At 36.9% G+C, this 23,950-nt stretch overlaps 1 protein-coding gene across 3 annotated transcripts in view; it reads right to left on the bottom strand.

Moving 5' to 3' along the window:
- LOC106874958 (FYVE, RhoGEF and PH domain-containing protein 2) overlaps positions 1 to 23,950 on the bottom strand; it is a 493,421-nt gene that overhangs the window by 27,677 nt on the left and 441,794 nt on the right. For all 3 annotated transcript variants that reach the window (XM_052968055.2, XM_089352506.1, XM_089352505.1), the window contains one exon: positions 5,516 to 5,672. In XM_052968055.2, coding sequence (XP_052824015.2) covers positions 5,516 to 5,672 — 157 coding nt within the window. The remainder of the gene's footprint in view (positions 1 to 5,515; positions 5,673 to 23,950) is intronic.

Raw genomic sequence — 23,950 nt, 5'->3', positions numbered from 1 at the left:
GTTACTTCACAGAGAAATATATTTACGCAGTTGTGGAATGTTCTGGAACATTCTAAAAACAACAGTTAAGGTCATGTGATAACAGTGCAGAAGGTTGAAATCCCATAAATTTGACTGCTTGGTGAGAATAACAGATGGTCAGTTGCTTTAAATATAATGTTCTTCCAAAAATATAAAAGTATGTTTGCTTAGACAAGGTGGTATAGCTCTATGTGTGTGTGTATAGGCACATGCAAACACAATGCATATATACACACATATACACACTCATGTTCAATACAGAAATAGATTCCAAGAGATTTAACACACTTATGAGTAAGATGAAATGTCATTTAATAATGCTTTCCATCATAGGCACAAAACCTGAAATTTCGCACATCACTGTATGATGGATATATATCCAGAAATACACACACACACACACAAACACATATATGCATGCATACACACACACACATATATATATGTAGTAATGAATTCCGGGTAGAGGTAGGGGTCCACCAAGGTTCCGTCCTCAGCCCCCTCCTATTTATCATAGTCCTCCAGGCGATCAGAGGAATTCAAGACAGGTTGCCCCTGGGAGCTCCTCTATGCTGATGACCTTGCACTAATTGCGCAGTCACTATCAGAACTAAAGGAGAAGTTTAAGGTGTGGAAGCAAGGACTAGAATCGAAGGGCCTTAGAGTCAACCTAGCACAAACCAAAATCCTAATAAGTAGGAAGGTAGATAAAACACAAACCCCTTCAGGTAGATGGCCCTGCTCAGTATGCAGTAAAGGAGTAGGTAGAAACTCTATAAGATGTACCCGGTGCAAGCTATGGACACATAAGAGGTGCAGCAATATCAAAGGCAGATTAACTAGGAAGTTAGTTTTTGTATATGGCAGATGTTCAGGTGCAATAAACACTGTAAACAAACAGGAAACAACTTCTATCTCATTCCAGGGAGAAAAACTAGAGGTAGTTGATAGCTTCCGCTATCTGGGTGACCAAGTTAGTAGTGGGGGTGGGTGCACTGAAAGTGTAACCGCTAGAATAAGAATAGCCTGGGCCAAGTTTAGAGAGCTCTTACCCCTGCTGGCGACAAAGGGACTCTCACTCAGGGTAAAAGGCAGACTGTATGAACAGCCATGCTACATGGCAGTGAAACATGGGCTGTGACTGCTGAGGACATGCGTAAGCTTGCAAGGAATGAAGCCAGTATTCTCCGCTGGATGTGTAATGTAAATGTGCATACCCGTCAGAGTGTAAGTATCTTGAGAGAGAAGCTGAACATAAGAAGCGTCAGTAGTGGTGTGCAAGAGAGACGATTGCGCTGGTTTGGACATGTGGTGAGAATGAATGAGGATAGCTGCGTGAAAAAGTGCCACTCCCTAACAGTTGAGGGAACCCGTGGAAGAGGTAGGCCCAGGAAGACCTGGGCTGAGGTGGTGAGGCAAGACCTTCGTACATTGGGCCTCACCGAGGCGATGACTACTGACCGAGACCTTTGGAAATGTGCTGTGCGTGAGAAGACCCGGCAAGCCAAGTGAGATCGTTGCCAGGGCCCCTGGACTGGCTCTTGTGCGGGTGGTACATAAGATGTACCATCCTGAGCGTGACCGTTGCCAGTACCGCCTGACTGGCCTTGTAGGGTTTTCGAGCGAGATCGTTGCCAGTGCCCCTGGACTGGCTCTTGTGCGGGTGGCACATAAAAGACACCATTTCGAGCGTGGCCGTTTTCGTGCGGGTGACACGTAAAAGCACCCACTACACTCTCTGAGTGGTTGGCGTTAGGAAGGGCATCCAGCTGTAGAAACTCTGCCAAATTAGATTGGAGCCTGGTGTAGCCATCCGGTTGCACCAGTCCTCAGTCAAATCGTCCAACCCATGCTAGCATGGAAAGCGGACGTTAAACGATGATGATGATGATGATGATGATATATATATATATATATATATATATATGACACAGCATATGTATGTATGTATATTTATATTTATCATGAAGATGTAATTTTCTCGAAATGCATTTTTTTTTTCATTGTCAAATACTCTGAATTTCTTGAAATTCTGTCAAAAGATATTTGGATTTACCTAGGATCTGTATTCTACTTACATTTACTGGTGTCTAATTTTTGAATATTGTTAACCAAATTCTTTTAATACTCAGTGCTTTATTGATATCTGCCAGGATTTTTTAATCCCTTCTTTTCTTCTAGTTATATATATAAACGTATGTATGTATGTATATACATACATGCATATATATATATATATATATATATATATATATATATATATATAGAGAGAGAGAGAGAGAGAGAGAGAGAGAGAGAGAGAGAAAGGGGACATTTTTTCAATAGGCAAACTTTATATATATATATATGTATATATATATATATATATATATATATATATATATATCATATATATATATATATATATCATATATATATATATATATATATCATATATATATATATATATATATATATATATATATATATACATCATATATATATATATATATATATATATATATATATATATACAGAGAGAGAGAGAGAGAGAGAGAGAGAGAGAGAAGGGGGACATTTTTTCAACAGACAAACTTTGCCACAACAATCATCATTAACAGGCCCACATTATGACACACCCACCTGCACGCACACTAACAGACACACACACACACACACACGTCACCCAGAGAAATAATTGTTTTTGTCTGAATCCAATATTACAATTCCAATATGTTCAAATATTCAATATAGAAACATTGACAGACATGAAGAATGTTGTAAATCATTCCCAATAATACCATTCCACGAAACGCCATATTCATTAATGCCATTTTCCCAGTCATCATATCCACACACACACACATACACACCTAAATACGCATACAGTTCATGAGTGTGTGTGTGTGTGTGTGTATATCATCATCATCGTCGTTTAACGTCCGCTTTCCATGCTAGCATGGGTTGAACGATTCGACTGAGGACTGGTGAAACCAGATGGCTACACCAGACACCAATCTGATTTGGCAGAGTTTCTACAGCTGGATGCCCTTCCTAACGCCAACCACTCTGAGAGTGTAGTGGGTGCTTTCATGTGTCACCCGCACGAAGGCCAGTCAGGCAGTACTGGCAATGGCCACGCTCAAAATGGAGTATTTTATGTGCCACCCACACAAGAGCCAGTCCAGGGGCACTGGCAACGATCTCGCTTGAAAGTCCTTACACATGCCATGGGCACAAGTGCCAGAAATGCGACGCTGGGCACAGGTGCCATCACAATTTCGCTTTCGCTTGACCCAATAAGTTTTCGCAAGCTGAGTTTCGTGTCCAATGAGGGAGACGACATTGGCATAGGTGCCAGTCGTCGAATTTAACTCGATTTTGATTTCACTTGCCTCAACAGGTCTTCGCAAGTGGAATTTAGTGTCCAATTTAACTCGATTTCGATTTCACTTGCCTCAATAGGTCTTCACATATATATATATATATATATATATGTTTATGTGTCTGTGTTTGTCCTCCCACCATCACTTGACAACTGAGGTTGGTGTGTTTACATCCCCTGTAACTTAGTGGTTACATATATACAATGGGCTTCTTTCAGTTTCTGTCTACCAAATCTATTCACAAGGTTTTGGTTAGCAGAAGGCTATAGTAGAAGACACTTGTCCAAGGTGCCATACAGTGGGACTGAACCCGGAACCATGTGGCTGGGAAGTAAGCTTCTTACCACTCAGTCACACACAATCCAATTAAAATTTGTGAAATTAGAATCAATATAATAACAAAACAAAAACATCTTTTAAGGAAATATTGACCATTTTTGATATTCAGATTTAAGTCACTTTTACTCTTTTACTTGTTTCAGTCATTTGACTGCGGCCATGCTGGAGCACCGCCTTTAGTCAAGAAAATCGACCCCAGGAGTTATTCTTTGTAAGCCTAGTACTTATTCTATCGGTCTCTTTTGCCAAATCGCTAAGTTACGGGGATGTAAACACACCAGCATCAGTTGTCAAGCGATGCTGGGGGGACAAGCACACACACACACACATATATATAATATTTATATATTTGATCCTTTATATTGAACACTCAGTATTTCATCTACATTCAATACTTTCTTTCATGGTGCCATCCATTTTTATTTTATTTTATTTTATATTGTATATTGTATATTATATATTATATATTGTATATTCCATATTCTATACCCCACATTAGTTCTGCAGGAATATAAATAAAACATAAAAAACAGACAGTGTTGGAACTCTTTTAAACAAAATAATATATATATATATATATATATATATATACATATATACGACGGGCTTCTTTCAGTTTCCATCTACCAAATTCACTCACAAGGCTTTGGTCGGCCTGAGGCTATTGTAGAAGACACTTGCCCAAGGTGTCACGCAGTGGGACTGAACCCAGAACCATGTGGTTGGTAAGCAAGCTACTTACCACACAGCCACTCCTGCACCTATGTGAGCAAATTTGTATTAATGTATTCCTCATCATCCTTTAACCAAAGCGAGCATGTTGCACGCTCACATGGGTTGGTTGATTTGACAGGATGTTATGGGTTTAAGAGTTACATCATACTCCAACGTCTGCTTTGGCATGGTTTCTATAATTGGAGGCTCTTCTTAATGCCTATCACTTGTACTAGGTGCTTTTTACATGGAATCAGCACCAGTGAGGTCACCATGCAGCTTGCAAGACTAAGATCACCTTCAACTGAATGAGGGTACAGCAGAGAGAGAGAGAAACAGCTTTCTGTTAAGAGATAAAGAGATTAAAGTATGAAAGAAGAGGTCACAATGGAACTGGTACCTTACTGTAGAGGAGCAACATGTCTATTCCCATTATAGAAGAAAATATGAGAGTGGCTGGGGTGGAGCAGGAAAGAGATAAAATAGTGGTGATGAAGGGTTAGAGTGGACCCTCAAGAAACAAGGAGAGTAAAAAAAGGTAAAGTTATCTTCTCAAGTCATGCTAACTCATAAGGGCTGGTTTCATGGTTTCCATGGTGAATGAATTCCCCACCTGGATAAGATGCTGGTCCATTGCAGGATTACCTATTTTTTGTTAGTTGAGTGGACTGGAACAACATGAAATGAAGTACTATGCTCAAGAGCACAACACATCGCCCAGTCCAGAAATTGAAACCACAATCTTACAATCATGAGTCTAACATCCTTACCACTAAACTATGTACCTCCACTATATGAAAGTGAGAGATGGTCAAAGATGGGGATTCGATGAATGGATGAATATAATGAAAAACTAGTGATGAGGTATAATAAGTAAGGAAGCTAAAGAATAGGTGGCAATTGTAGAAATTGGGTTGGGTTAAAGGGTGGATGTAGTGAATGTTGGTTACATACAACTGCAGTGCATGTGTCACAAAAACTTCCAAGTTTTTTCCCAGCAATGACTCACAATAATTTAATGAAATTAATTGATGAAAATTCTGAATAGTGAATAAAATTAAATTGAATTCCCTCACCTGAATTTCTTTCACAATAGCTGCAAATTTGGGACATTTCTCTGCTGATTCATTCATAAGATTCATGGCATTATCAAAGTTCTTTACATATTCTGAATATAGTTTAAGGAAAGGAGCATTTCTCTTCATTAGATCCCCAATTCTTGGTTCCGAATGCCTAGATGAAAAGAAAAAGAAAAAAATTTTTACAAATTTGAACTGAATTAGATAACGATAATGGATTTCTCAGATAGATTCACAATCAGACAGAGAAATCTTCTAATTAAAGGCTAATTAAAGGCTAAGCACCACACATCATTTTTGTTTTTGGCACTCTAAGAAGTCTGACAATCCTTGATAATAATGATGAATATTGAACATGACAATAAGACAGATTTAGAAAAAGAAAGTTTGCTTGAAAAGTGACGGTAGAGATAATAAAGTCCGATAGGAGGAAGAGAAAGACAGAGAAATTGTGCGTGTGTGTGTGTGTGTGTGTGTGTGTGTGTGTGTGTATTTGGTTCCTGGACCAGGCAGGGCATTGTGTTTCTGAGCAAGGTACTTTATTTCATGTGGCTCCAGTTTACTCAAGCATAAAAGAGTACCAATCATATATTGGTGCAACTCTTATTTCTCCCTCCAGCTGAATCAAAAATAGGATGGCCAGATGGTGCCTATGCCTGCTCAGAACTACACAGGTTGCACAAACACTTAAAACAATTAATGAAGGCATGATACATTCTACCAGACCATATTTGTATGTGTGTGCAAGTGACAGCAACGGTCTTTCCTTTTCCATACATATATACCTACACAAACAGACAGGCAGACATAGAACTAAGACAACTACTCTTTTACTCTATAAATTCCAGTCATTGGAGTGTGGTCATACTGGAGTACTGATGTACATGGTTTTTAGTTGATTACATGGACCCTGATATGTATTTCAGTCTGGTTAAGAGCGACTACTCATCACATCTTTCTACAGAAATAAACATATGTGCGTGCACACACACACACACACACTGAACTTCTACACAAGTCAACATATGGCTACAGTAGAAGATATCTATATGCCCAAGGTATTATGCACTGGGATTGAACATGGATCGATATAGTTGCAAAGTACACTTCTTAACAACATAGCTATGCATGACAAGTAGAATCTAACTTAAAAACAAATTTCATTTAATTTCTGGAAGCCCAAAATAATAGCTCATTCTATATTTACTAAACAATATTTTTGTAGTAGTTGTTTTTATAAAAAATATCAAAAACTTGCTATGAAGAAAGTGAAGAAGATTAAAATAAAACTTGAAGATCTTTTTTTATCTTCTTCACTTCACTAGAACAGGAAGCTGTCCAATAAACAGGAAGAATATGAAAGGTTTATGAAACAGCAGATGCAATGCTGAGCTGTTGAGATATTTATAAAGATTTAAATAAAAAGATACTGATAACATCTGACAGATAAGCCAGGTTTATGTGAATGATTGAATCAAAAGAAATCTAGTTTTGACAGTGCAGCTATTGCGTTTCAGAATGCAACAAAGAAGGTAGCACTGATCTAATGGATCAGAAATGCGCTGATATGAAATAAGATGGTCTTATTGATTTTATATTAATGATAGCAATGGTGATTTAGTGTGGTAGAATGACTGAATTACTGAGAGGTCATCATTCTGGTTTTATATCGTATGAGGGGTGACACTATCTTGTATTCATCTAGAGAGGAGATTGAGGTAATCAAATACACACAGACATACACACACACTAATAATATAAGGAAACTGAGGTAAGTAAATACACACAAAAACAGACATACATTGTCATTAATAAATAAGATAAAGAAGCACACACAAGCAAACATACATGTACACTGATATGTGTGTGTGTGTGTGTGTGTGTGCATACGCATGCACGTGTTTATATGTTAAGGTAGTGAGCTGGCAAAATTGTTAGCATGCTGAGCAGAATGCTTAGCAGTATTTCATTTGTCTTTATAAGTTCAAACTCTGCTAAGGTTGACTTTACCCTTCATCCTTTCAGGGTTGATAAAGTAAGTAGCAGTTGAGCACTACAGTTGATTTAATCAACTTAGCCCCTCCCACGAAATTGCTGGTCTTGTGTCAATATATAGTCTGAATTTCTTGAAATTTTACCAAAGGATATTTGGATCTACCTGTCATGCATGAGAATTTACCTGGGATCTGTATTTTACTAACATTTGCTGGTGTCTGATTGTTGAAAATAGTTAACCAAATTCTTTTAATATTGAGCACTTCTAACTATATATATATATATTTAATTATATGTATTTATTTTATCCTAATTAATAATAATTCAGATAGAATAAATGGGTTAATAGAAACCAGGGTAGCAAAGATCACAAAATAACTGTGGTGTAATTCCTGTTTGTGAGGCAGAAACTCCTTGATATTTTGGGTATTTGAGTATATATAAATTTAAGGAATGGAGTAAACGCATGTTATAACTGCAGTTATAACATGCGTTTACTCCATTCCGGCGCCACTTGTTCCTCATTTGAATTCATTGTCCTTGTGAAGGATACAATGGACCTGGCAGTTATTGTTGAGGCCGCAGGTGGCACATAAGATGCACCATTTTGAGCGTGGTCGTTGCCAGTACCGCCTGACTGGCCTTCGTAGGATTTTCGAGCGAGATCGTTGCCAGTGCCACTGGACTGGCTTGTGTGGGTGGCACATAAAAGACACCATTTCGAGCGTGGCCGTTGCCAGTATCGCCTGACTGGCCTTCGTGCAGGTGACACGTAAAAGCACCTACTACACTCTCTGAGTGGTTGGCGTTAGGAAGGGCATCCAGCTGTAGAAACTCTGCCAAATTTAGATTGGAGCCTGGTGTTGCCATCCGGTTGCACCAGTCCTCGGTCAAATCGTCCAACTCATGCTAGCATGGAAAGCGGACGTTAAACGATGATGATGATGATGATGATGATGTGCATTTGTGTTTGGGTGTACCCTTGGCTTGACATCAAGAGAGGCTTGTAAATGAGCATCACTGTCATATAAGTGATGTTGTTTGTTTCCAGTCTTTCATGAAAAATATGTCAGGCCATGGGAAATCTTACTTTGCTTGGAAACAAGTGAGGATTGGAAACATGAAAGGACATCCAGCGATAGAAAATTTGCCTCAACAAAATTCTGTCCAACCCATGCAACCATGGATGTTAAACAGTGATGGTGTCAATGAAGACGATAGAAGAGTGAAGTAATGAAACACATTAACAGATATTTACATGCATTGATATATAGAAGAGTAGAGTGGTTGACTGGCAGAGCTGGCAGAGCTGTTAGAGTACTGGAAGAATCTTCTATGATCTTTGTTCCACCTCTCTCCACTTAGGAGTTCAAATCTGGCTGAGGCCAACTTTGCCTTTCATCCTTTCAGGATCCATAAATACAGCAGCAGTCCAAGTAGTGAGATCAATCATTATCATCATCATCATCATCTTCTTTTCCTTCTTCAGGTGCTGAGAGCACCACCCATCCACATAGAGAAAGGTTGGGTAATGAAACATATGCAGCATACACACTGATATACAAGTGAGTTGGTAAATCAAATGCACACACACTAATACAAAAGAAAATGAGCCACACATATGCACACACTGATATAGAGATGAATGCTGTCATGAAACATAATAGGAGAGGGTAATGAAACACACACTTATATACATACAATAACATGCGAGGGGGTGGGCTAAAGAAACAGATTCACACACAGTAATAGTGGACTAATGAAACACATACACACATTCAACATATATATAGGTGAGTAGGATAATGAAACACATATGTATTGAATTCCTTACTTTGCTTCCATTTCTAACAGAATCACCCATGTACAATTGTATATTTGTGTGACACACACACACACACACACACACATACACATGAAATTAGTATCCTACTGTAATGCACAGAACATATATGGTAAGAAGGTGTAAAAACTAACACTTCCTTTTTCCAATTTGAGATTCGAAACCGAATCTAAGGATTCTCGCTCATCTGATCCACCACTGGCCAAACAGGTGTGAAAGAAATTTCTTTGTCCTGTCAAAAAATGATGGATAGTTCCCTTTTGACCTCAGCCATGTCATTTAAGGTTCAAGTGGACAGGAGGTGACCTAAATAAGTAGGAATTTCTCCTGTGGTATGTCTGCCCTTCTAGCTGTCATACAGTAATCCGTCAAAGGGTGGCAAAGAGAGAGACAGCCACGAGACGGCCAGCAAGTGACTTCACCAGTTAAGAAGGCAACAGAGATCCAGATATTCAACATGAACAAACCAACACAGTAAGCAGTTGCAGAACATAAACAGACAGCACCAAATGACCAACATACACACAGACACAAAACATGTCCAGTTCTATCTCATCATATTGACACAGTATTTTACCCTGTTAATTTCTTCTTGACCAGCTCGAAGTAAAGTTGGTACTGTCGTGTAATGAGATTTTTGGTGTATGCAACAAGTAAATGCAAGTGTGGTTTAAATATATTATTTAAACTACAATCCAATGTTTTCCCATTTTTTTACTGTGACGTCGTCCACATGCCTATTTCATCTGCTACCTCAACATCTTTAGCTACACATTTCCCACTACAAGGGCAATCAAACAAATACACACACATGAAAGTTCCTAATGTGAAACAAATTATTTTGTCATGAAAAAAATGGAGAATAACATTTCTAATGAAGGGTTCTATCTGAAACATAACACTTCTTCCTCTCCCTAATGCCTAAATAATTTATTCCACATTGTCAACTTTTTGAACTTACTCTATATCCATACATTTAATCACTAATTCTCTCAGATCCTCTTGTTTCACACGTAAACACACGTAAACACACACACAAATGATTGTCTTCTCCCCAGTTTCTATTGACCAAGTTCCACTCATAAGCTATTGGTCATCCCATTGCTATATAGTAAGAAACGCTCATCCAAAGAGTGCTACACAGTATGATCAAACTTGGAGCCAAATGGTTCTGAAGTGAATTTCTTACCCATACAGTCATTCCCAAATCTTAATTTAAAAGCATTTTCCAGGTCCCTATTCAGCTACTTCTCATCCAGTGTCATATCAAAGAAAGTTAAAGAAACCCTAAAAAGACTAACTAAAGCTGAATCTGGAACCAGTGCGATATCTAGACCATGGGCATATATGCAGGTTTCACTGAACCTCAATATTTAGGTGGGGGCCATGGATTAGTTGAATTGGAAGGGTATTGGACAAAAGATATTGAGGTATTTAGTAATGTCTCTTCATATTCATTCTGATATTGAATACTGCAGTTAATTACATTTACCGTTAAATACCTTCTTTAAGTATGATACATAGACTGCTATTTTGAACTAACACTGCTTGTGTTTGCTCATAATGATTGTTTTATTCAGCAGGCTGGCTTATTGCAACATCAGTGATTTTTAAATCACTCTTTTTTATTATCTATAAAGACAAATTTTGTTTTAGCATGCAGTTATGAGTGAATACTTGCTACAGATGAAGCACAAAGCAGAAATGCATGTTTAGCAAAGCCACCACCCCTGCTGGACGATTTTCACCTGCTGCTGCTATGTTTTTTGTATCTTTGGTAATGTACACCAATAAAAGATGCTATTTTGAGAAAAATGCTGCACTTAGATAGGCTTTCCATGATGTATCTGCTTTATGTATGATATGTAGGTTGCTATGTCTTAGATATTAATACTGCTTCTCTTGCACATAAGGAATAAAAAAAATTAACAACTAAGAAACTGAGGCCTCATAATAATATTAGAAATTAATACATTTTTCAAACACATATCAGTATATAGTAGATATATTCTACTGGAGGTGATCTTTCTGCTGGTAATTAAGTAGCTGTTAAATTGTTAGTAATTCTCATGTGATGTGAGAGAAGACTAAATTGTGATGCTTATCCAATAGAGAGAGGTGTTTATAGTTGTTATTTTGATAGTTGAAATTGTTCAAGGTTAACTTCATACAGTGGGAATTACGACACCGCTCAGTAAGCAACAGATATTTGGTTTAAATCTTATAGAACCTCTTTTGCTTTCGTCTGTTTTAACTAGCATTTCTGGATATGTTATGCATGTATGTAATCAAACATATAATCATTTTTAAGTAATCTTTTTTATACTGGTATGATTTTTCTTTTGAGGCAGTGTTTTGCAGCTGGATACCCTTTTGGACACTAATCTCTTAAGTTACCTTTTATGGTATATATTATGATTATGGTGCACTTATTCTAAAAGCTGGATACTGAAATACACAGCGGGTGTGTGTGTGTGTGTGTATTTATTATTTATTGTATTACTCTTTTACTCTTTTACTTGTTTCAGTCATTTGACTGTGGCCATGCTGGAGCACCGCCTTTAGTTGAGCAAATCGACCCCAGGACTTATTCTATCGGTCTCTTTTGCCGAACCGCTAAGTAACAGGGACATAAGCACACCAGCATCAGTTGTCAAGCAATGCAAGGGGGACAAACACAGACACAAACACACACACACACACACACACATATATATATATATGTATATATATATATATATATATATATATATATATATATATATATATATATATATATATATATATACATATATATGACGGGCTTCTTTCAGTTTCCGTTTACCAAATCCACTCACAAGGCTTTGGTCGGCCCGAGGCTATAGTAGAAGACACTTGCCCAAGATGCCACGCAGTGGGACTGAACCCGGAACCATGTGGTTGGTAAGCAAGCTACTTACCACACGGGAACTTATTTCAAAACTATGTCTCAGAAAAATCACTTTGTACATTATGAATTCTAAGTCATTCAAAAAAGGTGTCTCTTATAAACATTTACACCTAATTAAATTGTGAAATAGAGTGAGTGTGGGGGGACACACACACAAACACACACACACACACACACACACCCATGTTGGAGGAAGTTTGTGAAAGACTAACATTCCTCAGCTTAGTAAAGATTTAGCCAGATGTGACGTTATATTTTGTGGAGCTACTGATCTTGTCACAGATAAGGACCAATGGTAAAAGTGGATGTCAAAGAAGGAGAGAGAGAGAGAGAGAGAGAGAGAGGGAGAGAGTAAGTGTGTGTGTGTGTGTGTGTGTGTGTGTGTGTGCGCGCGCACACATGCATGTGACTGTATATGAATAGATATATGTGTGAATGACCTCAAAATAACAGAAATCTCCATAGATTTAACCTGTGTATTCAAAACAAATTAACCAACTTAACAGCTTCAATATGTAATTTCTGCACTATCGGCAACATTTCATACATCTCCCTCTATGTCTATTTGTATCTCCATTTTCTCTCTCTCTCTCTCTTTCATCTTCTCTTTCATGTCTTTTCAATCCTGTCTGAAATATAACCAGAGTCTCTCAATTCTAGAAATATACTAGAAATATCATAGAATACTGACATGGTCTAACTCCACAATGTAAATTATCACAACTTCCTAAACATGTTAAAGACACCCCACTCTCTGCCATTACCACTAATGTGTACATATTAAACATTATCCAAAGGAAAATATCAAACCATCTCAGAGTTAACACCAGTAAATGAGATTCACTTCCTCTCAGGGAAATATGTAAAGGGTTACTCAAGTTACTAGAAACTGCAGTTGAATTTCCCTAACATAAATCTCTACTGCCCTAAAAAGATGATATCTCGAATGAATAATGTAATATTAGAGATAAGAAACCCTAAAAGCAAAAAACAGAAGACATAGTCATGGCTGGAGTAATTTCGATTGTTGGTTTGTTACTTAATAAAAGCTAAACTGGAGTTAGAATTCTAGAGAAACATTACATGTGTCTTTCTACAAAATACTGAAGCCATTCAAGAGTTAAGAACAGCACTCTGATGAGGGTAATCAGATTTTCTTAGAACGAATAAGACAAATTAATATATAAACATATATTCAAGTGGTTGGGGGCAGGCATATTTCATGTAATGAACCAAAAATTACTAATTACTAATTGAAATTACATTTATATTAATGAGAACAATCATTATCCTAATTAAATCAATTAAAACTAATTAGATATAAAGTGTAGTATGGGATGGAGTCTGATTTTTAGCAATACAATTACAACTCTGGCATGTTTCACCCTTATATTAGACCTCATCAGTAAAGCATAGTTTAACTGTAATGTCAGACTTTGGAGTGACTAAAAAGGATATTATTTATATATATACATATATATATATATATATATATATATATATATATATATTGTATATACAGGGTGCAATGAATATATTGTCTAAATTATGCAAAAATGAAAATAACACTGACATATCATTTTAGTAGATATATTTACCAAAATTGCATAAAAATATCTTAAAATACTAAAGAGTAAATTTATTCAATAAAATCGCCATTGGTTTCAACCATGGCCTCCAGATGACTTCAGGATCTCCTACAACTCTTGTGGACGGTCTCTTTGTTTAAGTTGGTGAATGCTGCCATAATCCTTGCCTTCAGTTAATCTTTAGAGTTACAACAAGTTGCAACCCACACATAATAATCAAGGGGGTTGCAGTCTGGAGAGTTAGGTGACCAGATGTTAGGGGTGATGTGGTTGCAGAAATTATCTGACAGCTATGACTGGGATCTCCTGCAAGTGTGGCATGGTGCAGAATCCTGTTGTCAGACATAGGATCTTCCAGCAGCCACTCTCTTGACCCAGGGTAGCACTACCACCTCCAGAGACTTGATGTAGCCCTCCATGTTGAGTGTGAGGCTGTGTGGGAAGATGAATGGAGGCATAACATCGCCATCACTAGTGATCACTCAAAACAACATGATGTTGATGGGATGTTTGATTTTTATCACTCTCGGAACATGCACTGTCCTCAGACTGACGCTCAAACATTCCGAAATGTTCATATTGGAGCTTCCAGCGCTAATGCCAAGCAGTACAGCATGTCATTTCCAAATTTCTGGCAGAGTGAATTGCATTATGGTGCTGTTTTTCTCACAGATGGTGCCCAACTGACTCTACTATACTGTGTAGTTGACAAAATCAAAAACAAACAATGTGCATAAGCAAAATTGAAAATATAAAATGGCGACAATTTACCCATCGCACACTATGTGTGTGTGTGTGTGTGTGTGTGTGTGTGTGTGTGTGTGTGTAACATAAATAATATAAACAGCACAGAATTTTGTCAGTGACCAGGTTGCAGTCTCAAAGTGACGAAAATATTTTGGCAAATTAAACTTAAATGTTGAAATGAATCTAACGGCTTTTGTGTGTGTTTTAAATGGCTTATAAACACCTTCCAAGCTGCAATTGTTTTTGTTTCAGCACATGATCTCAGATCAGGTCACTTGCTATGCAAGTACACCTCTGTAATAAGTAATATATATATCATCATCATCATCGTTGTTTAACGTCCGCTTTCCATGCTAGTGTGGGTTGGACGATTTGACTGAGGACTGGTGGACCAGGTGGCTACACCAGGCTCTCTCTCTCTCTCTCTCTCTCTCTCTATATATATATATATATATATATATATATATATATATATATATATATGTATATATGAGTACAGGACGTCACCAACTGTAAACAACATGAAGTACGAAAACAATCCAGTTAAATATGCAAACAAAGAAAAAATTGAAAACAGGACAAATAACACACATATATATATGAATGTCCAATTTATAGGAAAGATCCAAAGGAACAATTACAAGGTAGCCAGATGAAATTATAGCCACGGTGATGAGAAATAATTATCTTTGTGAATGATCTGATCCATCGTGGAAGGGGAGACAACCTGAAGAATTTAAGTTACTGACATGTCTGTTATGCGGAATTTTTCAAATGTTAATCAACCATATTATTGTTGTTGTGGTATTGCTTATTTTGTCAATCTTGGAAGGATGAAAGGCAAAATCAATCTAGGTAAGATTTAACCAAACACCACATGGTACTTTTACTTATTCTCACACCTACTAGCTCACATGGTTTTTAAATATATGAAAACATAATGCATGTGTGGAATAAGCTTAGACATAGGCATAGTATAGACACAGGCATGGCCATGCAGTTAAGAATCTTCCCAACTATATGATACTGGGTTCAACCCAACTGCATGACATTTTAGGCAAGTCTCTTCTACTATAGCCTCGGGCCAACCAAATGGTAGACAAAATCTAAAAGCCCACTGTATAAATGTGTGTGTGTACCGTTGTCTTGACATCATGATGAATGTAAAGGAACGTCACTGTCATACAAGTGGTGTTGTTCATTTCCAGTCTTCCATGAAAACCATATCTGGCCAAGGGGAAATATTACCTTGCTTGGAAACAGGTGAGGATTGGCAACAGGAAGGGAGGGCATCCAGAAATAGATAATCTGACCCATACAAGCATAGAAAAGTGGATATGATGATGATGATGATGGTGGGTGTACCTTAGCTTATACCTATCACAAAAGCATCTCGTTCAGCAAACACTTCATGATGGAGTGCCAAGTCTTCCTAGAAGACACCAATAAAATTGCAGAGCAGACAGATTGATTGAACAAATCAAGCAGTAATATACCTGTGGTGTGTCTATTGACAACATGACACAATTTCACTATGAGAATGGATTATATCTTGACCAATAAATAGAAAGAGCGATTTGATGTATTTCTGGTATATTTGCACAAAACACTGAATGAAGTATATAGAAGCTCCACACAAGCACACACACACACACACACACATACACACACACATACACACATACATACATACATACATACATACATACACACATACACACAATAATGGTGGCTATGCTGATGACAATAGTGTCAAAGACTATGATGATGATGATGATGATGATGATGATGATGATAGTGGTGATGGAGAGGATACTTAGGATGATGACTGATAAAGATGGGGATGCTGTTGCTGCTGCTGGTGACGATGAAGAGGAGGATGGGATGGTGATTGTGATGTGTCCATAGAAAACGTGCTTGTAAATATTATTAATAATTGCACAGCAAGCTCCAAAATGAAATAAATATTACCATTTATACAGTAACAACATAGAAAAGATTTGAGTCATAAAAATATTATATTGAAAAGTGAAGGTATTAAACGTATGAGAGAGAGAGAGGGAGGGAGAGAGAGTAAGGAAGGAGAGATAAGAAGTGAGAGAAATAAGAGAAAGGCACAGAAAGATAGGGGAGACTATTGAAACGAGAGAGAGAGAGAGAATTAAATGGATAGAGCAATAAAGAATTACACAGGTAGATAGATAGTTCGATTAATAGACAGGCAGATAAGTAGGTATGTAGATAAATTGACAGACAGATAGACATGTAGGAAAAGATAGATTGATTCATGTGGAGAAAGAGATTAAATAGACGAATAAATACAAGGAAAGAAAATAAAACAGAAAAAAAATTAAGAGGTTATGAGCAATAAGAGATGAAAATATAGAGTGAGGCTGACAGTGACAAAACTATATATATATTTATATATATATATATATATATATGTGTGTGTGTGTGTGTGCATGTGTGTAATATATATATATATATATATATATATATATATATATATATGTATGTACATACACAAGCATATACAAACATACACACATACATACAAACACACACATACAAACACACACACACACACACACAGATATATATTAGACAAAGACAAAGAGTGGTCTGTATTAAAGATAGATTAATTGTTCATAGAAAACAGGAATCTCTTTTCCCATGAGATGGACTCCACTACTAATCACTGGGTACTGACACTAAATAATACTGAAATATTTCAATTTAGTATTGATTTCTCTCAATATTCTATATTGAGAGAACGCAAACACACATTCATACACACGCGCACATACACATACACATGTTTATGAGAGTCTACTAAAGTGCTCAAATTTTCAAATCATTTCTATTTACTGACAAAATAACAGGAATAAACCAAAGTAAATATAAGGATGATGATGATGATGATGGTGGTGACAATGATGACGGCGACAACGATGGTGATCATCATCATCGTTGGTGGTGGTGGCGGTGGTGGTGGTGGTGTTGATGATGACGGATGGTAGCTAGATGGCAGAATCGTTAGCACACAGGGTCAAATGCTTAGCAGCATTTCGTCCTTCTTTATGTTCTGAGTTCAAATTCTGCTGAGGCTGACATTGCCTTTCATCTTTTCAGGGTCAATAAAATAAGTACCAGTTGAATACTGGGGTAGATGTAATCAACTATTACCCCAAATTTCAGACCTTGTATCTATAGCAGAAAAGGAATAATACACCAGACAAAAGACCTTGTGGTAGTTAGTTGTGTACCTTCATGTTTTGAGTGGACCTTCTGAGGTTGAGGTTTTGTTATTGTTGCTGTTGATTAGCTCCAGATCAGCTCTGATTGAGCATGGATCTCTAACCAAAAGTACTCCAATTTTGACTTTTCCAGCTTTTATTCTGACTACATTATCCACTGTGTCCTTCATCGTAAGATATTAGGGTGTAATTTGAGGTGAAGTGAGCCATGCACCTTTAGTGTATGCCTAGAGAAGAGAGAGAGAGAGGGTGAAGAATTAGTTCTCTCCATGCCACGAAACACATAAGGCTGCAACATGATCTGTCCAAGGAACTGTTTTCTGCCATTGTTCTGGTCTCAGTCCAGTTTCTCCGCCCATCTCTTCTCCTTTCCTTGTCAGTGGTCCTTCACCATGTGGTTTTAGAGCACCCTGCAGCTCTTTTCTCCTCAGGTTTCCACATTGGTGTCACTATACAATCACTTTCTCAATCTTGTCTGAGGATATGTCCAATCCAAATCCTGTGTCTTATTTTGTCATTAATCCTGTTGATGTCCAGTTGAGATGAGGATGGGGGAAGAGTGACTGGAAATTCTTCTGATAATATTTCTACCCAATCAGAGCTGACCTAGGGTGAACAACAAAGTCACTTCATAGAAACAGCAGCGGCTAATCAAAGAACAACAAAGCAACAAGAATAAATATAAATTAAATTTCTTTCATTTTCATTATTACATTCTTCTTAACTTCCATTAATTTGGAAGGTGAAATCCCAGTAGCTAAAATCCCTGTTTTTTTAAATTTTTTTTATGAAGCAAAAAAAGAGGGTTAATATTTATTTTATTTTATTCTATTTTAGAAGTTTAGGTTTTGGAGGAAAATTGTACATTTGCCAAATTCTTTCCCAGATAAAATGTAAAAACTTCATCAAAATGAAGCTAAAGACATTGGGAAAAGATCAAAGTAAACTACGTAACGTTGTTGATGCTAAATTTCCTGTTAGTTGTTCAATGATGATGATGATGATGATGGCAAGGATGAGATTCGTGGTAGTGATGATGATGAGAAACCTTTTAATTGCCAAATGTGCTCCATAATTATAAAAATAAGGAATATTAAAAAAAAAAATAAGTACAAGATAAACACTCAAATATACACATAAGTATATTCTCTGCTTGAATAGAAATGTGTGTGTATGTGTGTGCACATGCATGCATATATGTGTGTGTGTGTATGTGTGTAGTAAATATTAGAAACAGCAATTTGAGTTCAAAAGGCATGCACATGCATACACACATGCATTAAATGGGAAATTATGTAATTGTGTGTGTGTGTATATAATTGCATGTATGAATCCTAAATAATTTATGAGTTGGTGCTCCCAAAGGATAGGATGATGATGATGATGATAATAATAATTACAATAATAATAATAATAATTTTCTAGATTCTAACATGAGATTTTATTTATGTACTAAGATTTTATTTTTACTTTTGTTATGTAAAGTTTAGTGTGGAATAAGAAAGATGAGGAAGTGGATTTTTTTCATTTATTCATACCCAATATATACTTTCAAATATATGGCAGGAAAGTTATATTTCTGTTTAAAAAGGTCTTATGTTTCATTCATACACACAAGTACACATATACATACATACATACATACATACATACATATATTAGTGCTTGTTTTTATGTTCAATTTTACATTAATTTGATGGGTTACTCTATACTTTTGTAGTGTACAAATTTATTATTCTTATGCAAGAATGTTGTTGACAGTGACTTCGAAGGGTTCGCCAGCTAACTCATCATCAGACAATGGGTTAGCTGGTCGAAACTTCGAAGTCACTGTCAACAACATTCTTATGTAAGTAACCATGTGAGTGGATTTGGTAGACGGAAACTGAGAGAAGCCCCGTCGTATATATGTATATATATATAAATATATGTATGTGTGTGTATATGTTTGTGTGTCTGTGTTTGTCCCCCCCAACATCGCTTGACAACCGATGCTGGTGTGTTTACATCCCCGTAACTTAGCGGTTCGGCAAAAGAGACCGATAGAATAAGTACTAGGCTTACAAAGAATAAGTCCTGGGGTCGATTTGCTCGACTAAAGGTGGTGCTCCAGCATGGCCACAGTTAAATGACTGAAACAAATAAGAGAAAAAAAAGAGTAAAAGAGTATATATATATATATATATATATATATATATATATATATATATATATATATATATAATGTGGCACGGAAAAGCACCCACTACAGTCTCGGAGTGGTTGATGTTAGGAAGGGCATCCAGCAGTAGAAACTTTGCCAGGTCAGACTGGAGCCTGGTGCAGCCTTCTGGCTCACCAGTCCTCAGTCAAACCGTCCAACCCATGCCAGCATGGAAAGCGGACGTTAAATGACAATGATGATGATGATGATGATAATATATATATATATATATAGCAAACAACTTACAGATGCAAGTGCTACCAGTTGAAGGCTCTGCATACTGGATACTAGCAAGCTTATGAGGTCATCAGGATATTGCATATCACCCCCACCCTCACTGAAATCATGCCCTGCTTGCTAGACCCACTGGTTACTAGGTTTCACTCAATATTTTTCAAACCATTGCTCATTGTCTCCAGTGACTTGCCTTCTCCACTGTAGTCTGAATATCACTCATGATGGTATTTGCTTCATAATGAGTTAGGCCTAGTAAGTAACAACAGTTACCTTACACTGTGTTCAGTGAATCCTCTACTCTTAGAAACACACGCAATCATCCTAGACCATTGTTTGAAAATGGTTGATTGGTAAAGTATCTTTCAGCAACATATTTCAATACTTCTTTTTATCTCTTTTGTTCTCTAATAATTCAACAGCCTTCCTGCACATATTGCTGTTGTTATAGTTATAGTGTGGAACTAGTGTTGTTTACCCTCAATTCAGCACTCATCAGGCAGACCAATAATTCTAGGCATGACCTAGGATTTTAAATATAGTAAGGATTTTAGATATAGTAAGTCCAAGACTACATTATCTAGTGTAAGCAATAACATTATCTCAATGTAGGTGATAGCACCCCTAAGGGGGCACTGGGCATGTTAAAAGGGGTGTTAGGCTTTAGGGGGGGCCTAAATTTTACTTATAATAGTAATTATATAATACATGATAAAACAAATAATGGTTATAAAAATAAATGAGATCTCCTCAGGCACAATGAAACCATTAACTTGCAATGTATTAAGTAAATTAACAACTTTTGTCTTTATTAACTTTTGGTTATATTTACTTTTTTATCATTTCACTGTTAAAAGCTTACACAATCCATTTTTAGAGCAAAATTTATAAATTGTAATCCATGTTAAATTAATTTAGTCATGATACTTAACTTGCCACTTAGGTGGGTGTTGTGCATAATTCCTACTTAAAAGATGATACTAGGCATAACAACTACTTAAAAGGGGAGCACTAAAAAAAACAAAAAAACTAAGAACCAGCAATCTAATGTAATTTTTCTTTTAAGATGGTAAGGTGTGATTTGATGTGGAGGCGCAATGGCCCAGTGGTTAGGGCAGCGGACTCGCAGTCTTAGGATCGTAGTCTTAGGATCGCAGTTTCGATTCCCAGATTGGGTGTTGTGTGTTTATTGAGCGAAAACACCTAAGCTCCACGAGACTCCGGCAGGGGGTGGTGGCGACCCCTGTTGTACTCTTTCATCCCAACTTTCTCTCACTCTTTCTTCCAGTTTCTTGAGTAACGCTGCGATGGACTAGCATCCCATCCAGCTGGGAGGAACACATGCGCCATAGAAACCGGGAAACCGGGCCCATGAGCCTGGCTAGGCTTTGAAAGGGCGTAAAGTAAAGAAAAGAAAAGGTGTGATTTGAGGGAAATTTGGCTTCTACATGTGTTAATCTAAAAATTTCATCCTGACACCAAACTTGTTGACCTTTTCAACCTGGTTAGAAATGTTGATGTACAAAGGTTATTAGCATTGCATTTCCTTTCTTCTTCTGATTAAATACAAATAAAAGAAACATTGGCAACATATTGTTTGGAGACCATGGCTAGAATATCATCAGAAGAGAATACTTTAGCGTTTAGATAACTCTGTCAAATGTAAAACTTATTTATTCACCTTTGTTTTTGAATTAATCATGTATCATCTCATAGCTTCAAGCTTTCGATGATGTGATTATTTTTAGAATGACATTGCAGGGTAGGTGTGAGAGAGTGGATCTGGCGGGTTTGAACATAAAAGAAAGTAGAATACTTGGACCAGATATGGGTGGTTTAAATGCTAAGGGGTCAAGGGGCCAAAGATATCTCTATTTTTGGCCATCACTTAAAACATAAATGTGACTATGCAGTTAAGAAGTTTGCTCAGCAAACACATTGCTCTAGGTTTGATCTCAAATGTGTAGTAGGAAAAGGAAACACTTTTTAAAGGGAATTCCTTGGCATGTTTGTTCAGCACTGAGTCACAGATATTTTATCACTCTCTTGACTCTGTGACAATTCAACAACTAGTTGTCACATAAAATATTATTGACAAAATATATAACATTTAGTCTTGTCTGTGCTTGGTCAATGGTTAAATTCTAAAGTTCCGTAGCCTGATTATATTTCTTAGCTGTAGCTATTTTCCCTCACTTACATGTTGTTTGTGAAATACTTGAACATCACAACGTCTCCTTTTTTAAAAGTCATAATCACTGTATCAATGTAAGCTAATTATTTCATAGATATAAGGAGAAAATTAGTAAATTTAGACCTCACAACAATTAAACCTAAGATACATAAGCTCAGGAACAGGGGAAGTAAGGGGTGTGAGCACACCCCTTAGCATTTTTTGAGGGGAAGTGGGAAATGCTTTGAACATCCTCCTGAAAAACTGGGTTTGCACTCTCTAAGCAAATTTCATTCTTGCACTTATGCTAAGATGCTGACATTGATGATGTTGGTGTTGCTTCTGATTGTGTTGATGATAATTTATGTTGATACTGATGATACAGTTACTGATGACAATGGTTAATGGCTATCATAGGGATGTTGGTTGCAATGATGTGATGATGCTTATGTTGATGCTAGTGATGATAATGATACTAATGTTGATAATGATACTGATAAAAACAATAATGTTGATAACGATTATTGATCATGAGGATATTAAGGACAATGATGATATTGCTGCTGATGATAATGAGGAGGAGGAGGAAGAGGCAGAGGACAGTGACAATGCATACTGAACAAACAGTCCAGGCTTTGAGTTTAGAATAGAATTTCTAAACATATATTTAAAAAGGGGGGGGGTGAAAGCTTACTGAGCCTAATTAACTTGATTTATAAAAAGCAAAAATTAATTCAATAAACACTGCACAGCTATTCATAACCTGACTGTTTTTCTTTCTCAATTTTGTTGTTGCTGCTGGGTTTTTTTTTATCATTCCTGCTGTGAGTGAACCCCAGTTTGAACTTTTAGTTATGGGTTTATAGTACTCTGTATAACCTACCTGTAAGTTACTAGGTTACAGGGTTCTTTAGTACAATCCCTGCTCCCCTCCCTCGCCTTTTATTTTTTTAGATCTATTCATTCATGTACCAACAATAGTAGAAATTAACAATAAGAATATCTCTTGATTTAAAGAGACATTTAAAAATAGGTTTATCTGTTCTCAGTTTGTCCCCTTTTTTTTAATGCTTCCCATCAGGTAACTTTTGAGATGCATCCTGTAATCTAATGGAACTCTTAATAAAAATTATACAAAAATCTTTGTCTCTCTAAACAGTAAATAGCATTGTTAGATTCAGAGTCAGTTATTTGGTTACAGATAAAAACAGGAATTGTGATTTCTGATTCAGACATGGCAGTGTTGTTACAGAAGCTTGCTTTGCATCCATGTGGCATTTGGGTTCAGTCCCACCGTGTAACACCCTGCGCAACTGCTTTCAACTATAGCCCCAGCCTGGCCAATGCCTTGTGAGTGAATTTGGTAGACATGAACTGTGTTGAAGTCCATTGTATATGTGTTTGTGTGCTTGTGTGTTTTTCCGTTTGTCTCTCCCACTGCTTAACAACTGGTGTTATTTCA

This window comes from Octopus bimaculoides, chromosome 5, assembly GCF_046866305.1.
Source record: "Octopus bimaculoides isolate indiv1 chromosome 5, ASM4686630v1, whole genome shotgun sequence".
NCBI lineage: Eukaryota > Metazoa > Mollusca > Cephalopoda > Octopoda > Octopodidae > Octopus > Octopus bimaculoides.
This window is presented reverse-complemented; position numbering and strand designations above follow the sequence as displayed.